The sequence below is a fragment of the Ylistrum balloti genome, unplaced genomic scaffold (genome assembly GCF_031769215.1).
Source record: "Ylistrum balloti isolate Yb309-2 unplaced genomic scaffold, AGI_CSIRO_Ybal_v1 Utg370342, whole genome shotgun sequence".
Lineage (NCBI taxonomy): Eukaryota > Metazoa > Mollusca > Bivalvia > Pectinida > Pectinidae > Ylistrum > Ylistrum balloti.
The window spans coordinates 310,347-328,458 of NW_026782246.1; the positions used below are offsets into that span (position 1 = coordinate 310,347).

Here is an 18,112-nt window from a genome sequence, read left to right on the forward strand (position 1 = left end):
TTACTTTATTCTTCTCACTTATTTCTTTAAACTATCCTGTGTAGGAGATTTCCTCTTGTAGCTTCACTTTGATCCACTCTGATGTTACGACATTAAAGTTTTAGGAGTCACTAATGAGAAAAGGGAGATCTCGAAGAGAGGTGGAACATATTTGTTTGGATCACCAATCTAAGAGTAAAAGGCTCCAGCTATGCTTCACACTACGCAGTCAGTGCTCAATTGTGTTAAAGCTTTGTCAGGTTGATTTGCTCTTATTTAATCATCACAAAGATTATTTCTCATGGTGGGTGTACTTTAAAAAACACACAACATTGTCCACTTAACATGATGTACTTTCATGCTGATCATGTTTTACTGATAACCTAAGAAATTTCATACTCTATCTTTGACAATTCTTGGGGAACAGCAATTCTTAAGACAGCGTTGACACCTTGCATTTTTGTGAAAATTCGCACGCGTTGTATATAGAAGAAAAAGCCCCCCCTTCCTTCACCCAGTCACAACTATTGCCTGTTTTATGTTCAGCTGTAGATATGTCAAAATAATTTGACTGCATGATTTTCCGGCCCTGCGGGAGGGCATTAGCAGAAAAACAAATTTCTTTTGCACTCTACAGAGTGAGTTTACAAAAACGTCATACCACTTTCATTTTTACGATTTCAAGGACACCACGGATATGTTTAAATATTTGTCTTACGTTGCACTCTGAATATGCAAATTAATTCACAGCTATTGACAATCCTTCGTTTCGTTGAAGTAGGCATAAAGGAGTACTTATTGCACTCATTGTAATACTTTTTGTATTGTACCAAATGCTACTACCCGTGAAAATGTCTTTGTATAGTTGTCAATATAAGAAGAAATATCGCTAATCATAGTTCTTAGTTAAAGACTAATTTGTATTTCTGTTGATTTCATTTACAAATTACCTTCAATCATAACCATTATCGATATTGATAGCATAGATTATAAATTGATAGCCGACAATCATCAAAATCTTAGAATATAAAATACTTGAAGTTTTCATGTGTTCCTTTTTCCTCATATCATTATCAGAAAAAAAATTTACATGGACTACATAGTATATTTGATTAGTATAGATATAACATGTATGTTTACGCCTACATAAGTTATTAGTTGTAGGTATGTAAGAATCTATTACATTGATGTATAATGCAGATTTATCCTTTTTAACTAATGGATTGAATCGTTATTATATATTTCTGACTAACATCCAATTATTGTATATATATCGGTATTGGACCACACTCCTCAGACGTTCTGACCCTTTGAAACAGACATATTATAACTGCACACATGTTTCGTAATGTAAGCTGGTGTTATATGCGATCGGCACGCTACCCTAGGGTTGTGTAGATATGTGTAATGTACTCGTCAATTTTCCTACAAATGTAGAGTACAATTGACGAATTAGACTCTGGTCGCCATCCAGTTGTGCTGTCAAATTATTTGCTATAAGATAGTCAATCTTTTCATTGATAATTCCTCTCACTCCTCTCACTGGAACACTTCCATATTGATATGTAACTCGATAAGCGGGAAAGTGCGCGTGCTATTAATTCTCACGGATGATTGACACCTCGCGAGTACGGCGGCTGGCAAATGAACGGAACGAGGCGGGATTACTCTAGCCCCATCGCAGGTCATATTAGACAGATTATGTTCTTGGTACGGGTCAGTTTGTTGAAAAATCATCGAAGTCTTCACCAAGTTATAAGTTGATAAAACGTGTACAAGTTTGTCTGTAGATGAATTAGGAAACAGGTGCAGATAAAAATATTGTCTAATTAGGTGTGTGCTTCGAGGCGCACAGGGAAGTTTTTAAATCGAACAGGCCCTTTCTAATCATTCAAGTGTGTGAAAGGATGATTCCAAAGCACCACATTCCATATTCTATGGAAAATTATACACGGCAGTCAACTGATAATCTAAGTTCAGTCACTTCTGGATTTTGTCATCAGATGTACGCGTCGGAGTCTGTCAAACCAAAACAACGACAACGTAAAAGAAGTAACTCCAAGAGCAGCGACGGTATAGTAAGTGTATCTTCACCAGAAAGTATTGACGATTCTTCTCCCAAGAAACTCAAGAAAAAACCACAACTGTCTTTTGAGGATATACAGACCCAACGAGTCATGGCTAATGTCAGAGAGCGACAGAGGACACAGTCACTCAATGATGCCTTTGCTCAACTCCGCCAGATTATTCCTACATTACCATCGGATAAACTTAGTAAAATTCAAACATTAAAACTAGCCACTCGGTATATCGACTTTTTGTACAATGTTCTACAAACAGAAGAATATTGGGACAACACGTGTAACAATAAAATGACTCCTAGTTGTAACTACATGGCTAATGAGAGGCTCAGTTATGCCTTTTCGGTGTGGAGGATGGAAGGAGCTTGGACAATGCCTACAGAGTGAAGAACCTTCCCAGTTGTCACTGACTACATATGGTACGTATGGGATGGATTTGAATATTCCATGAGTATCTTGGCGTGTGTTTTGTATTAACCTTCCCAGCTGTACAAAAAATCAGTAGCATCTTTAAGAATGAATAATTTATGTGTGGCATGAAAATATTTAAAATAAGAGTTTTGGACATGATGTATGTTGTTTGAGTCCTTCGTTATAATCTGAAGTAGTATTTTGTCATGTAAAAACGATTAACGTCCCAGTATCACTTTTAATCACTACAAGGACGAAACAGCTGTATGATGTAGTTTTATGTAGACATGTCCCTGTCTCTGGAATATCAAACCTATCGATATAATTGATCTTTATGATTTCAGTCTCTCTGAGATGTCTGATTCTAGTTTCAAAGTAGGGAGAGACAAGCTTATGCAATTCAGAAGAGCAACTTTTTTATTGAAACTTGGCAAGTCGAAATATCATGTAGTATCTAGATGTTGAAATTGATTCTAAAATGTTGAAATGTGCTATCATCTTGTGTAAATTATTCACCCTGACATCAAATGGTCGGTCGAATAGTATCTATATTTACCCTTTATTATAGATACGTGTTCAATATTTCTTCAGGGGGAAAACATAAATGAATAATGTAGGAACGTGTACATTCAAATAACATTTAAAGAAAAAATATTCATTGGTATCCATTTTTTCTTTCTTTCTTTCTTTCTTTCTTTATTTTTTGTTTATTTTGTTTGTTTGTTTGTTTGTTTGTTTGTTTGTTTTTTTTAAAGCTGCTATTTCCAAAAACACTATCTATGACAAAACTGGCATCTGTATAGAAGTATTAATAAATCCATCCTTGGTAATATAAGTAAATCCTCGATTTAACAGGTTAATTGATCAATGTGTCACTGTCCTTGTCGCACCAAAATGTTAATCAATATTCTATGTAGCATGAAACATGTAAAATATAATTTTATACGGCCTATTATAAAACATACATATGATTTTCTTCTTTGTAAACATTTGTAAATTCTTTTATGAAAATTGAAAAGTTTCAAGTAAATTAAAGTGACATGTCGGTATCTATAGCATAGTATTTATTATGGGTATTTTAGTTTAGAATTTTATATCAAAATCCCTGTCTAAGGCTCACCGTTCTGTGTAGGGAGGTATTTGAGAACATACACTTTATGACTGTAGTAATTTGTTCGCGCAGCCCACATGTTTGACAAAGTACGTGTTATTTTTCGTAATACACTAGGACAGTATTTTTTACCCTCCCAAAACTGTCGGAGAAACATGGTATCCGACACTCTTTACCACATTTTATAAAACCTGTCCATGTTTTCATGGAGGATTTATGGGCAGGGAATGAAATAGGTTCTCCTTCATTCATTTGCTACTGTATGAACAGTCAGTAAAGGAAATGTATGAGGGTCGTCACTTGGTGGTTAGCATTTCATGGGGTGTCTAAAATTCGAAACAGATTAGGAAGGTTGAGATATGGCTGGAACTGGAGACGTTGTACATTAAATCAATAGATAGAATTTCAAAAAATGCCACAAAAAAGTTTGCGATATCAATTCAAAGTGAAGCGAAACTTATTTAAGTCGAAATAGGCCTTTCAAATTATCTTTAAACATTTTTTTGTGTAGCTGTTACACTATACTAATGTTTTGTGTATCGTTTCACTTTATCATAAATTCGAAAAATTGAATTTGAATTATGTTTTTGTAAGAACGTCGGTGTTATCTTACTTATCTGAATTGCAATATAAACATAAAAGAGGATTATGGTATATAAACAATCTGGTAAATCTCAATGTGAGCCAAAACATGATATCACATACAAAATGTATCATCATACGGTTCCCTCTTTCTTGGGCTCTTCAGGCTTTCAATGATCAAAAATCTGATATCATTAACGGATAATCTAAAACGAGATCACACAAAGTTTAAGATAAAGAACGGACTCATGTTACAAAATTTGGGATAACTTTGGTGATGGAATATTTTACGAATATGAAATTAGTGTGTATAGTCTTGAATGTTTTTAATATTCGTGTCTGTCCTGCATGGGCAGAATTGAAATATACCTTAACCTTAGTATTTATTTTTCAATTATTCATTATTATCATATTTCAATAGTCTAAGTAACACTGTAGTGTTTAACAGCAGAAAGACACTCACATTAAACTCAGACGCCCTTTATTATTCATTCAAATAGTTTGATTTAATTAAAACATTGAAAAACTTTATTTGACTATACAACATAGTAGAAAATATGTTTACGTTGCCATAAAAAAGTCTTGCGTTATTAAAACAGATTAGTCATTTCAAATCTCCTATTAACTGAAGAAGGGATAAAACTAAAGACACATTTTGTTTGTGCGTCATTCGTGCCTTTTGCAGAGAAATACATTAGCAGAGTCTAGTTTCGATTTAATAGAGTAACGACAACTCATAGATGTAATGCTAAATATCAACATACACTACCCTACAGCAATTTGTTTGCCTTTATATATGACAAGACATGCCATATGATTAATCAAATAAATGCCCCTACGCTGCTGCGGCGGCAGGCCCATTCCATTCAATCAAATGAACACTTAAGATATGCTTATTACACGTAGAGGCCTTCTAAATGACTAATTAAATTAAAAATGGCCAAACAGCTCACGTATTTGGTTTCTTTATAAAGGTCAACTTTTTGACAAGTTAGTCATTAATTGTAGAATGGGTTCCCATAAAATAGGAATAGTTCTTGGTAATTTGGGACATGAAAAAATAATATGATAACACTAACTTATTAAAGCAAAAAAATCACATACTAGAAATAATAGGATATTTTGTATTTCATAAAAATTATTTATAATTATAACATTCATTTATAAATTAAATAGATTATCAATTGTTACAGTTTTGAATACAAATGCAATTTTACAGTATATCCTTTCAAACCCATACGTATAATCAATAGGGCATTATATAGCATGACTTTTAGAAACACTGACTGCTTCTCGAAGTCTAAACAGCTATATCATATCATGTAATCCATGCTTTGGCTAACTATAAGGAAGTTAAAGGTGCTATTAACTTTCGTACAGTTCTCCAGTTTGCGATCCATAACTTTTTACTTTCAATCATAGCGATTTTGATATAAAACATACCTGTGTAAGTAATACACAGCAGTGCCAAGTGTAGATTTAAGGGGAAATTGTATTGTAAACATTATTTATGATTAAATTTGGAATAGCAAACTTATTTTGTCTTCAGAATTGAAGACCAATGTACAACTATCTAATTCCGTGAAATAGTTAACTTATTTTGCCTCCAGAACACAAGACCCGTGTGCATATATCTACCTAATTCTGTGACCTAATTCAGTGACATAGTGACACATATAACTTTAAAGCGTTCGTGAAAGACGTAAACAAAGACATGATATACTGTTGATTTCTGTGATTTTAGTCATCCTAAGTAAATAACAGAAAATAAGGTCGATGTAGTTTCATTTCAAAATATTGATTATCTCTTTTGTCGAATTCTTTAGAGATATTTCTGAAATTCACTTCCCTCTATACACTGACAGAACAGCAACATTGTTCACTGGTCAATGTAAATATCACATCAGATGTTGATTTCATGATAACAATCATGTTACCGACAGAATATACTTGAAATTCGGTAGATTTATACTTTTTGGTTATCAAAACACATGGAAAATATATCTCGCATTTCCATCTTATGTATTCTTAAACTTACCTAATCTTTTAATCTACGAATGTGTTTGCCATTGATATTATGCAGCACAGTCATTTATGATAAAAAAAGAATAATGTTTAATATTATAAGATAAGAACTCAACAATCTTGTGTATCCAACATCGAAGCCGACACAGTTGAAAATATTTCATATTAACATTGAATATCAGTTTTCCTTCATTGCTATTTTTACATACATTTCAAACTAATTCAATAAGACTCAGACTCAGAATATGTTGATCGACTTAGAGGGTTCTCTTGATGTAGATCTGAATATTTAATTCAATAGAAAAGTATTGAAATCTAAAAAACATTAAAAAACGTACATTTAATATGACATTTTATCATCGTAAATCATTTAATGTTTTATCAAAAAATACCTTAGCATAACATTCGATGAAAACATCGACTGATACCAAACTAAATTATATTATCTAAGCCCATAGAAGTATGTTTGTACTAAAAGAACAAATGATTACGCCATATAACGAAATTCAGCATTACGTTGTTCGCCATTCAAGTATATGATATCTCAGACATTGGTTGAACAAATAGAGTTATCCTTGTAGCGTATAAATAAACATACTATTTATATAATTAGTAAACTTACCAATGTGTTGTATAAGTGGAACTGTAGTTGTAAAATATTCCTGACAATATCATTTAGGCCTAAAGCTGAAAAAATCATTTACTAAGTTGTTAATTAAACCTATCGATAAGTTATCTACCATTCAACTGTTTAAATGATTCAGTGGTATTTGCTTTTTCTTTAGGTTATGCGTTTAAGTTGTCCATTTAGTTATAAAAGCTGTATAGTTGGACATACCATTTAGTTGTATAGTTTAACTTACCATTTTGTTGGATATTTTAACTTACCATTTAGTTGTATAGTTTAACTTACAATTTCGTTGTATAATGTAACGCACCATCAAGCTGTACATGCACTCCTACCAATACATCTATGTTGTCAAGGTGACCATATCATTTTATTGGTTTAATCAATCTGCTTTTAAGTAGAATGCGTCTACCTACCGTTATGTGGTATAAGCGTTCATTCCACTTTGATTAAAAAACACCATTATGTCATTCGAACAATATTTCAATTATTACAGTCACTCAATATAAAACTAGTCCTATGAATTTTATCAAGTCTACAATATTAATCACCGTGAGTTTTAAGGTTTGTAAAAATGTTATGAATCATATAATCGTGTCTGTATAGCACACGTGTTAATAATCATTTAGCAAACGACACAAATGAATCACAAGAAGGATTTAAGTTAAACTCCAGGTAAATAATGAATATGGATAGTAAAGCCGATTTTTCTTTGGCATGGATCTACTGATAAATCCATCAGTCGGAAGATTGGCGCATACACAAGAAAATGTCTGTGTATAGGTGAAGAGCACAAATACTTAACACAGGTGCGAGTAACATCTCATCAATAAGAATATCGGACATGACGATTTATAGATTTAAAAGCCGAGGGAGTTAAAGTGGTGTTAACAAGTAAAACGTCTAGAATCGTATAATCTACTCAATATCGAGATAAAAAGTTGATTTTATTGGAATTCTTTTCCTCTTAATAATCAAGCACGAAATTGCTTCAATAGAGAAAATGTACGTGCTGGTTTTATGATAGATAAGTTAAGTTAACGAATAAATATTAACATATAGTCTATTACATATTTGGAATAAAATGATAAGAAAATAATTACTTGATATAAAAAAAGGATGAAATGTGACATTTGATTTGACACCAATATATTATGTAATAGAGATTTATATAAAATACACAAAAGATGCATTATGTTCAAATTTCAATGAAAAAGTAGGATTTTCACATTTGTCTGACTTTCCGTGTTTTGACAGTTTGATTAAATCAAGGAAATAAATAAAATTGTTTTCGTTTTTCAGGGTTCACCAAGCAGGTTAAGAAGACCAATGAGCCAGGATACGTCAAGGCAAACCCAAAGGTCAGCCGAAAGATCACAGGTCTCAACGTCTCACGGGCTCTTGAGTGTCAAATGTTCTGAACAAACAGCGTTAAGCGTCTGGATGAGAGGTCGTTTCATCTTTGCTACTGTTCAAAACAACAAGGTCATACTTGAGTTGATGGGTAAAATGACTTATTGACTTGCAGTGTGCAAAATGGGCTGGAATATAGGTGCTTCATACAACATTATCTTAAGTTGGAATGGCCTAATGGTTTAGGAATTTCCAGAGGGTTTGAACTTGTAATATCCACATACACAAATACTGTCCTGTTTCGTCAATACCGCAGGAGAACGCATGCCAAACGGAAAGGTGTCATTCTGACCTGATACTTCACAGATCAAAAGGAGGTTGATGTTAGGAAGTTGAAAACATGATTTGAAGGTTTACCTCTAAGATTTGTATAATACAAAGCGCCTTTCTTTACAAGCGTTTTGAGGAAGGAACATGAGACTGCTAAGATATGTGCCAATAACAAAGAAATGTCTATGATCAATGTGAATATAGATGACGAGACAGTTTAAACGGTTTTGTAACTCTCTTCAAATGTTTGTCTATTTTCTGCTAACAAAGCAGTGTAAAAGAAGCGATGTAAATTATGACAGGAGGTTGAATTTACTGCGAGCTTGCCTATCTGACTCGACTGTTAAATATGATAGTCGTTCTTTGAATAGGTATTTTCTTTAGTCATTATCTACACGGTTATTTCCTTATTTCTCGTAGTGCTCTGATATGTTAACATACCTTGTGTATAAAAGAATTATTTGATTTTGCTTGCAACTTACTAAACACTTAACTTCAACTCTTTCATGTTGATACTAGTTACAGAAGGGAAACTTATTTATTACGCATACTGTTTGCGATCCCGCCACACGGGAGCGTCAAGCAGCTAGCGTCTGGGTGGCATGTGCATTCCACGTGCATGTAAACGAATGAACGTGTGTATAAATGAGATGTATGCTTCATTAAGATTTAAGTGGGAAGGATCATATGGGAAATATCCATTATGTTGCCATTGTGTTGAAAATATATTCTATGTTTTCAAGGAAGAGGCCACGTATTTGTAAATGGTGTACAATTTAAATTCACAGCCTTATCTGATATGCATTCAATTACCTTTCCACATTAATGATAAAATTCATTAGCGGTGTTTGTTGTACACAAATAGAAATTACGCATCACATTGAAAGAATTTATTAATATATTGCTGTTTTATATGTGCAGTGGTATTTTTGCCATGAATAAGTGCAATAATTTATTCATGAAATAACAGAGCATTATAATATTTATTTGGATAGTATTCAGTTCTAATGAACGTTATAAAAGATTAGTACTGTCTGATATCTTGAAGATTGGATCACTAAGTTCAGTAATGAGAATCATTAAAAGCAATATAATCGATCTAGAGAAGTTATTAAAATATCCACAGGCATGGACATATTGTCAACAAGAGTTGTGGTGCAGACTCACTCTTAGCCCCACTTCCCTAACAATTCTCAAATTTGTGTGGAAAACACTGGAAAGTCTAATATGACGCCATTGAAAACTTTATTAGAAGGATGTTTTATGCACAGGACTGAGTTGAGAAAAATTTGACGTGATAATATTGATTTTGATTATTGTATCAAAGCCTTTGAATATGATTTAAGAATATTAATGTGATGATACATTCCCTGCAAAGCAGTTTTCACTGTGCCCTCATGATTTATTTTTGCAATAAAGTAATGAGTGTAGATATTTATTTATCTGTTTTTTGTTTCTTTAATCTCTCTCTCTCTCTCTCTCTCTCTCTCTCTCTCTCTCTCTCTCTCTCTCTCTCTCTCTCTCTCTCTCTCTCTCTCTCTCTCTCTCTCTCTCTCCTCTCTCTAATTGTAATTGAAAGGTCTGTTTTTCGATTGATACGCAGTGAATTGTAAGGTATGTTTAGATGACAAAAAAAAATACTGACCTTGTGAATCTGTCAAAGTTTGACCTTATTAAGTATAAGAAATAAATTCATTTGGAAATGTTGCAACAATATATTCCGGGAAAGTATTCGATAATTTTTTTAATCGGCAAAAACTAAAGGAATAAGCATGTTCAACAATCTGAATACTTTTCTGTAGGTTAATGTAATATCTATATTCAGAATGACACAATATATAAGAAAATCAGTGCATATAATAAGCATTAAAATCATCTTATTTCGTTCGTTCAAAACATGCTACCTGTTCTTGTCAAATGTCATTTATGTACTTCTGTCAGATAAAAGTATAGCATGTATTTTGTCCTTTCACTCTCCCTATAATACCAAGCAAAAAGTTTTGAGACAAGAGAGGTATCCACCGCAAGTCCGAAATAGTACAAGTATGGTATTTTGAAAATAATAAGCATGCCCTATGTTTTGTCAGTTGACAATCCTAAAGAACGCTGTTTCTATTTTTTCATATAATTAGGTTTAGTTTCATGTGTCAAAGAAACAAAGATCTGAATTTTTTACAGATTTCTAAAAAAATAGATATAGAAATCTCTTCAGTAATTTTCTTTCATTACACTTACATAACCTTACATACCGTTACTTAGGCTTCAACAAATTGGGTTTCCTGAGAAGAAAAAAACCCAACTCGTTGCTGATTGATTCCGACAGAGTCGTAATAGTGATTGATGACTACATTCTACACAAATTATCCCATGAAGTGTCACCAGAAGTATATTATACAGATTTAAAAAGTTTGCTTTCAGATATATTATAAATTACTTGATATAATATATATATATGATTACATATTTGTAAGATACCGTCTATTAAGTTTTTATCTTGTTATTGTTTTGATTGGTTACGTATAAATTCACTATTCAATCAGATCCATGCCGGATATGTTAATTTGTGTTCTTTAGTCCGAAGTTTGTGTTAAGGAAGTACATTTAAAATGCACCAACGAAGGGCTTATATAGAAGTAACACAGTTATAAAATTTGTATAAATAACGCAGGTTTTGCACTTGTATTACATGTACAACAGTGCTATAACAAGAATTTATAGAAAACATTTACTGACTATTAACTAGCTTAACTCTCCGTCAGGACTGCGAAATTGGCAATGTGCCATCACGATACAAAGACAACAGGAATGTCATAAACGTTTAAGACCAATCAAATAGTATTCAACGAATCTATAGGCGTTCTCTCTTTTCAAGGAGAGAGAGTGGATGACAACATTTACACTTTAGATATAAGTTTGAATATTTTGAAAGTTAGAATTATGTCGTTTAAAGTGTGTGGGTAACAGACACTTGATCTATCGAAAACTACAACAGATATAATGATGTTCCGGCAATTCAAAACCACCGGAGTTATAATGAACCCAAAAGTTGTAGTTTTTTCTCTCTCGCCTCAATGAATATAAAGTACATTGGAAAATGCGCATTAAACCCAAATTTCACGATTAATTATGTAAACTGTACTGTTTCAAAATACTTTAAATATATATGTATTCTGTATCCGAGGCACAATTCGAATTAATGCAACGAAAATATGACAAGAGTTCGGGGAAACAAAAAGAACCACCAACAGAGCTCGCCAGCTATCTCTAAAGGTATTGTTAGAGCAGTGTTAAATACGCCTAATAATGAAAAGCATGGTGGGGATCAAAGTTGTGCGTTCATGATTGATCACAAAATCAACATGAAATTGGAACATAATTTGTATGTTTAGGACGACAATACATTGAAAGTGGAACATAATTTGTATGTTAAGTACGACAATACAATCAACTTTCCGTTACATTTATAACTATCTCGTAAATGCTAGATTTCAAAGTAAGAAAAAAATGACACTATTGTCAATATGTTTGGTACTAATGTCTTTAGTGTTTAACTTGAAATCTCAAAATTATCGAAGATATGTTCATCAGAAGAAGATCATCGCTCAACAGAAATTGAGCAGGTCGTAGAAGGATGACAAATAAACGGAACGTTAACGGCATTGCTGAATATAACCTGATGTAATATGATCATTTGCACACAATGACCTTTATCCATGTGTTCATACTTTCGCACAAAAACAATACAAATTTAAAGAAATAATGCGTGTTTGTTGTACTGTTTTGATTCTTTTTGTCAAACCTGAACATGTGTATATGATGATTTCTCCCCCAAATAATTTCACACTTTGGATAGAATGCATTATACCTTCACACTTTGAAAAAAAAAATAAGAAAGAAAATGACAAAACGAGGAAACACTTAAAACACATACTTCCGTAACAGATTTTCCTACTAATTCGGGTGTAAGCCTCGATAAAGAGCAGCATTCTGCTTTCTTTACGGTTGGAGTAAATACAAGCAAATTGGATATATTACATAATTCCTGTATTGTATTCCAGTATCGTTGCAGACTACTGCCCTTTATCCTAATGAGTACCAGACACCCAATAGTAGCCATATGTGTTCTTGTTAGTGGAAACTTAAGCTCTACAGTTTTCCTTGACTAATTTTTCAGACTACAAAGAATCGTGATTAATTGGTATCCAATCGTTCTTTGCTTCATACCGCCCTTCTCTGTAATAACTTCCTATAATAACACTTTTTGAGGTCCATCACTAGGTTTAAAGTACAGTGCAAGCATTCTCTCTACTTATGCCAAATTAATATCATGTTTTGTAATAGTTAACACATTTGAAGACAAACAACTCAAAAACGAGCACGTGGCCTTACTTCCTCTACTGAAGGGGGAGGGCGTTTTGGCGATTCCTGGAGAAAATTGTTCCGAATAGTTTCTCCTACGAGATCAAAGGGTTCTGTAACGACCGAAGGGCAAATGTATGATAATATTCCTGTGGTGCCATTCCGCTTATACATCGTATGATATAAATTCATGTTTCATCTCTCAATTTTTGATTTATTTTTTATTAATAATTTTGTAAACTATTACAACCTGGATCTATCATTAATGTCTGGGATACTTGTAATTAGACATAAAATTATCATCAAAGTCAATTATTGCTTGTTTTTATTTCAATGTTGAAATCTAAATATTTTCTTATTGGTGTTACCTCTGATGAAAGACATATAACAGAGTAAGAGTATACGGTCAGCATTCTTTTAAAAGTTTCAGCATTTCAATGTAACGCTCTGTTATGCTGATGTTTACGTGTTTGAAAGACTATCACATAGATAAAAATGACAAGTGATCGTACAAGAATGTCTTCAGAAAAACTTGAAATTCCATAAAACTAGCATTTATCTTTATGCGTGCGTTAGGGTGGCAACTGTCAGACAAGTCGACGTCGAAACAACTATTAACTCGAATCACTTTCCACTTATATATTCTATATTTTCACATTATATCATAAAATATTATCGTTAAACATAAAAATTGGTGTTATATGTGCGCAGTTTTCCTTTTAATATGCAGATGTCAATGAATCGTGAGGGGCATAGCTATTACAATATGATGTCTTCTTTGCCCCTTTTCAACATTCTCTGTTAGTTTTTATTACTAAACAAGCCAGATAAATAGAAAATGTTTACGAAACTTATAGTTTACTTATATCAGGATTCTTGGTTACTTTCGTTTATTCGATACTTATTTGACAACAAACGTTCATATATAATATTCTTCATTTCAGAAAAGATGTTCAGCACAATTTCGTCAGGTTTTATTTCTGAAAAAGACAAGTATTAAAACGTTGACATGAAAATAAAAAAGAACAAAGTAAATATAGGCATCTAGGCGACAGACTCTTCAATCAATTTCAATGGACCTAGGACAAATTATGAGCAAAGGAAAAGTACAAGAAGGATATGTCCATATGTCCCGGAACGATGAGCGTCCTTTGCTTTATCGATTATCGACAACATCCGCAAAATGGTCAATATCCCCAAAAATGATGTTATTTTCCAAAATGAGAACGAGTTGAACAAGAACGGGAGGTAAACAAGAAAGGAACTACCAGTCATACTAATGGGCATCAAAACACTTCATCTTGAAATGGAATATTTCCCAATAACATCATCATGACGACCGTAAAACACCTTCAACCTAAAACACCCTCAACCTGGAAACAATTCCTAAATTGATACTTTAAATATTCAATACGTGTGACCTGTAGTAACTGTCTTACTTCGAATACAAAGGTAATGCAAAGAAACAGGACCAATGGGGTAAGTAAAAACTGGACTTTCACTATCATGTTGCCTGCAAGAATAAACTTTATTCCAATAGATTCAAAATGCATTATACCTATGCTAGTTTCTGGATATCGTCCGATTATGAATCTGTACTACTGACTTGTCGAAAGCAAAATTATATAACGCATAGAAAATGCCGATGTTTAAATGTTATCATTTTGTAACAACTTGTAAATTGGTATTGAGAAAAGTGCAGGACATTATTAAAAAATAGTTAACACACAGATTTGGTAGTAAAGCAGATTCATCCAGTTCATATAAAGACGATTAATTTTCTTATCCGTTCAAAATACACATTTTCATACACATTTGTCATGTTGAGCTAGTAAAACATAGCTGGTAAAATATTAAACAGTATAATTTTAAATCGTTTTGGTTAGTTTCATAATGTGATACAGTTTCCACTTATTATGATTTGTAATTTAATAAATCAAGATTTTCTTCAATTATCGTTAACCGAACATAAATACCAGAGCTCGGCGATGGTTTGAGGAGGAAAAGGGTCGATTCCTGTATAGACACATCTGGTTTTACCTTGTCTGGTCTGTTCACTTCAACGATTACAACTACCAGTAAAACGTAGTTCAGAAATAGCTTAGCATCTCATGAGATGATAAAAATAGAAAAAAGCAAGAACAGGATTTAAACAATCAGAACTTTATCATTTTTAATCATAAAGTTTTTTTTTTTTTTTTTTTTTTTTTTTATTTCATACAGCCAAAATCTACCTATTATAAGTTTGTCAGCTGCATTGAAAAAAATATATAAAACGATATACGCATTCTTGTTCTCTATCTATTTTTAACCCCTTTGCAATAGGAAATTCACTTCTTTTGTAAATCGCTATTCCTTGACAGCGGTTGTGTGGGTTCCCAGAACTCCAAGTCATTAACACTGATTCGATATCTATATTTCTCGTATTGAAAAAAACCTCGTGTGTATTAAGCATGTATGGCCCGTGCAATGTTCGCGCGGACGCTCTCATGTTGGGGCTGTCTAATGATATAATCCAGTTACTCGGACATGCTTCATTTACATGAACACACATCCGTGTTAATAATGCACGTGGATATATATATATAACCCAGTAAAATACCTCCTACATTGGTATACCTCTTTTGGTTTACATTAAAAATATATATAAAGATAAATACTTACCTATTAAACACAGATTTTCAAATTAAATGATCATTTTTGATAGTTTTGATCGCATATTGATGTATTAAAGGAACAATGAGTTCAAATATCACCAATAATGATATCAAGATATTGATTTTATCTATGTTAGAATACTATTCATTGTACTAATATAGACATAACATTTCAAATATTCCGAAACATAGATTTTGTACTCAAAAAATCAATAAGGATATTTTTTAAAATGTGATTGTATCTGTCGGAGAACACAAATGACTGTATTTAATGAATCAAAATTTGATATTTCAGATAAATTTAAACACAGATGAATGCATGACAGAGATCAAATATGAGATATCAAATATCTAAAAAATAAAAATTATTCTATTAAAGAAATCAATTACAGTATATTAGTATATTTTTGTTTAGTCATATAATAACAATAACGGCATTTTAAATATCCGAACATATAAATAATTCAGATTATTACTATGAAAGCAATTAATGACTGTTAAATATCTGAAATAAAAAAGTTATGTATTCAGAGATCAAATATGACATTTTCGATATATCACAACATAAACAATTGTATTCAAAAGAAAAACAATTAATTATTGTTATTAAATATCGAAATTATGGATATGCAACATTCATCAGTTGTAATGTATAGCTATATTCGAATTCATATATGTCTCCAGTCTCAGTAGTATACAGTATAAAGGAACAATACGTTACGGAGATTATTTGTTACTTGAAATCCTATCATTTATATTACCATGCGATCAAATCATTGAAATCATTTCATTTTCACTTTAATTACACGTCATGTGTTATAAACATCTTCAAGTATGTCTTCATAATCCTTAATTTTTTATAAATACTCTTTAGATAAAGATTAATGATAAAGAATTAAAAAGATCACAATTTCATAATGTATATTTATGCCTTACTTACATTGAATGTATAATAATGTTTCGTTTTTTTTTTTTTTTTTTTTTTTTACTTACTTTCTTTTTTATATGCACTGATAACTATCAAGCATATTTTATTTCATTCCGGTCTAATAAGATAAATAGCAATTAGTAAAATGGAAATATCTGTGTTTAACAATTCATTCTAAAGAACAGGTGCGTTAAATCTGGCAATAGTTATAGAAACAGAGAACACAAACGCTCACTTCTGTGCCATCATACGGTAGCCATTACGCGCTCTTAATTGATAGCAAAGTGTGAAACTACAGTAATTTCCCTTCCTGTGAAGCGTTGATATTACAGCGTAGCTGAAGTCTAGGATCTCTGTTACCTGATATATTGAGAGAAACGCTGTGATTTCGTGACTATTCTGATAATCAAGTTATGTCTTGGAGAAAGAAATTCATTTAGATTTATTGCCTTTTTCATTTTCATCAAAACTGCTTCCAACATGGTTTATTCTTGACAATAATATTTCGGGGTAAAATCTTACAGATGTTTTTCAAATTCGTAGACGCCATTCATTACGTATGTTTACTCATAAATATTGCAATTTATGTTTTGTATGAGGATAGGCAAGCCACTGGAAAAGTTTCCAGAAATCAGATATTTTTATTTATTTATTATTATGTGTTAAAGGAAGAGTTGGACTCTTTATGCATTTTGTTTTAGGAAAAGGAATATTTAATGATATATATGTGGTACCATGCACTATTATATCAAAGAGTTACTATGATTAATTGAGATTTCTTGTACATGAAAATGAGCTCTTATGCAGACAAAGATATTTCATTTCAGGTAAACAATGTGAAAATGCTTCATTTCATATATCAAATTATTGATTTTTCAATTGATTAGTTTTATTCTGTATCGATAGAACACTAAACGTTGATATGAACAATATTAATGTCTCTGTTTTTGGCTGGTTGGCCTACTATTTTAATTTATGTATATATAGATGTATTAACTTTTTTTCTTTTTAATAAAGATGATGTCCATAAGCAGTGGTGCTACTCAAACACACGATTTATGCCAATGAAATGGAAGGCAATTATCATCAATGATGAGTCTAAGAGGCACAAATCAGTTTAATTCTTTATTGGGCTCAGTCATATCTAATTCTAAGTTTGTATCGAAAGGTATTTTACCCCTGTGTTTGTTGTACCAATCTCGGACACGGTATCGGGACACTCTCTCAGTCACTTGATCCTGCCACTGGGATTACTGGTACTTAATGCTCATTTACATGCTGAAAGCCATCATGAAACATTACGCTAGCTAAAAGCTTTATTGCAGGGCGTTAAGTTTTATCTCTCTGCTGTTTAAAATATCAAGCTATCCTGGTTAGAGATTCGCTACATAGTCTTATAGAACAGAAGACAAGTAAATTTTGTGTGGAAATTAACAATGTTTCTGAAATCAATCTTTTAATTGATATCAAAATAAAACGTCGACAGGGCCAACAAATGAGATATTAAAAACGTTCAAGTATGACCACAAAGACAAACATGAAGTTATTTTACTAAGACTTAAAACCCGTTCAAGCTCACACTTACCAACTCACACTCAATAAGAAATGCTCAAGAAGATGTTCAATCAAAATTTAATTCAGCTACCAACAAATTAAATAAATAGATAA

General features: G+C 32.2%; 2 protein-coding genes across 3 annotated transcripts in view; one reads left to right on the forward strand and one right to left on the reverse strand.

The window, feature by feature from the left end:
• The window catches only part of LOC132553632 (E3 ubiquitin-protein ligase TRIM56-like), a 72,589-nt gene that overhangs the window by 22,724 nt on the left and 31,753 nt on the right, over positions 1 to 18,112 (reverse strand). The window lies entirely within an intron of this gene.
• LOC132553640 (twist-related protein 2-like) lies at positions 1,887 to 2,447 on the forward strand. Its single transcript, XM_060217899.1, has one exon. It carries the CDS (start codon positions 1,887 to 1,889, stop codon positions 2,445 to 2,447), a length of 561 nt encoding a protein of 186 aa, XP_060073882.1.

What these genes read in the sequence shown, in the direction of transcription:
- LOC132553640 (XM_060217899.1), top strand. Translation starts at nt 1,887, where the DNA reads ATGATTCCAAAGCACCACATTCCATATTCTATGGAAAATTATACACGG.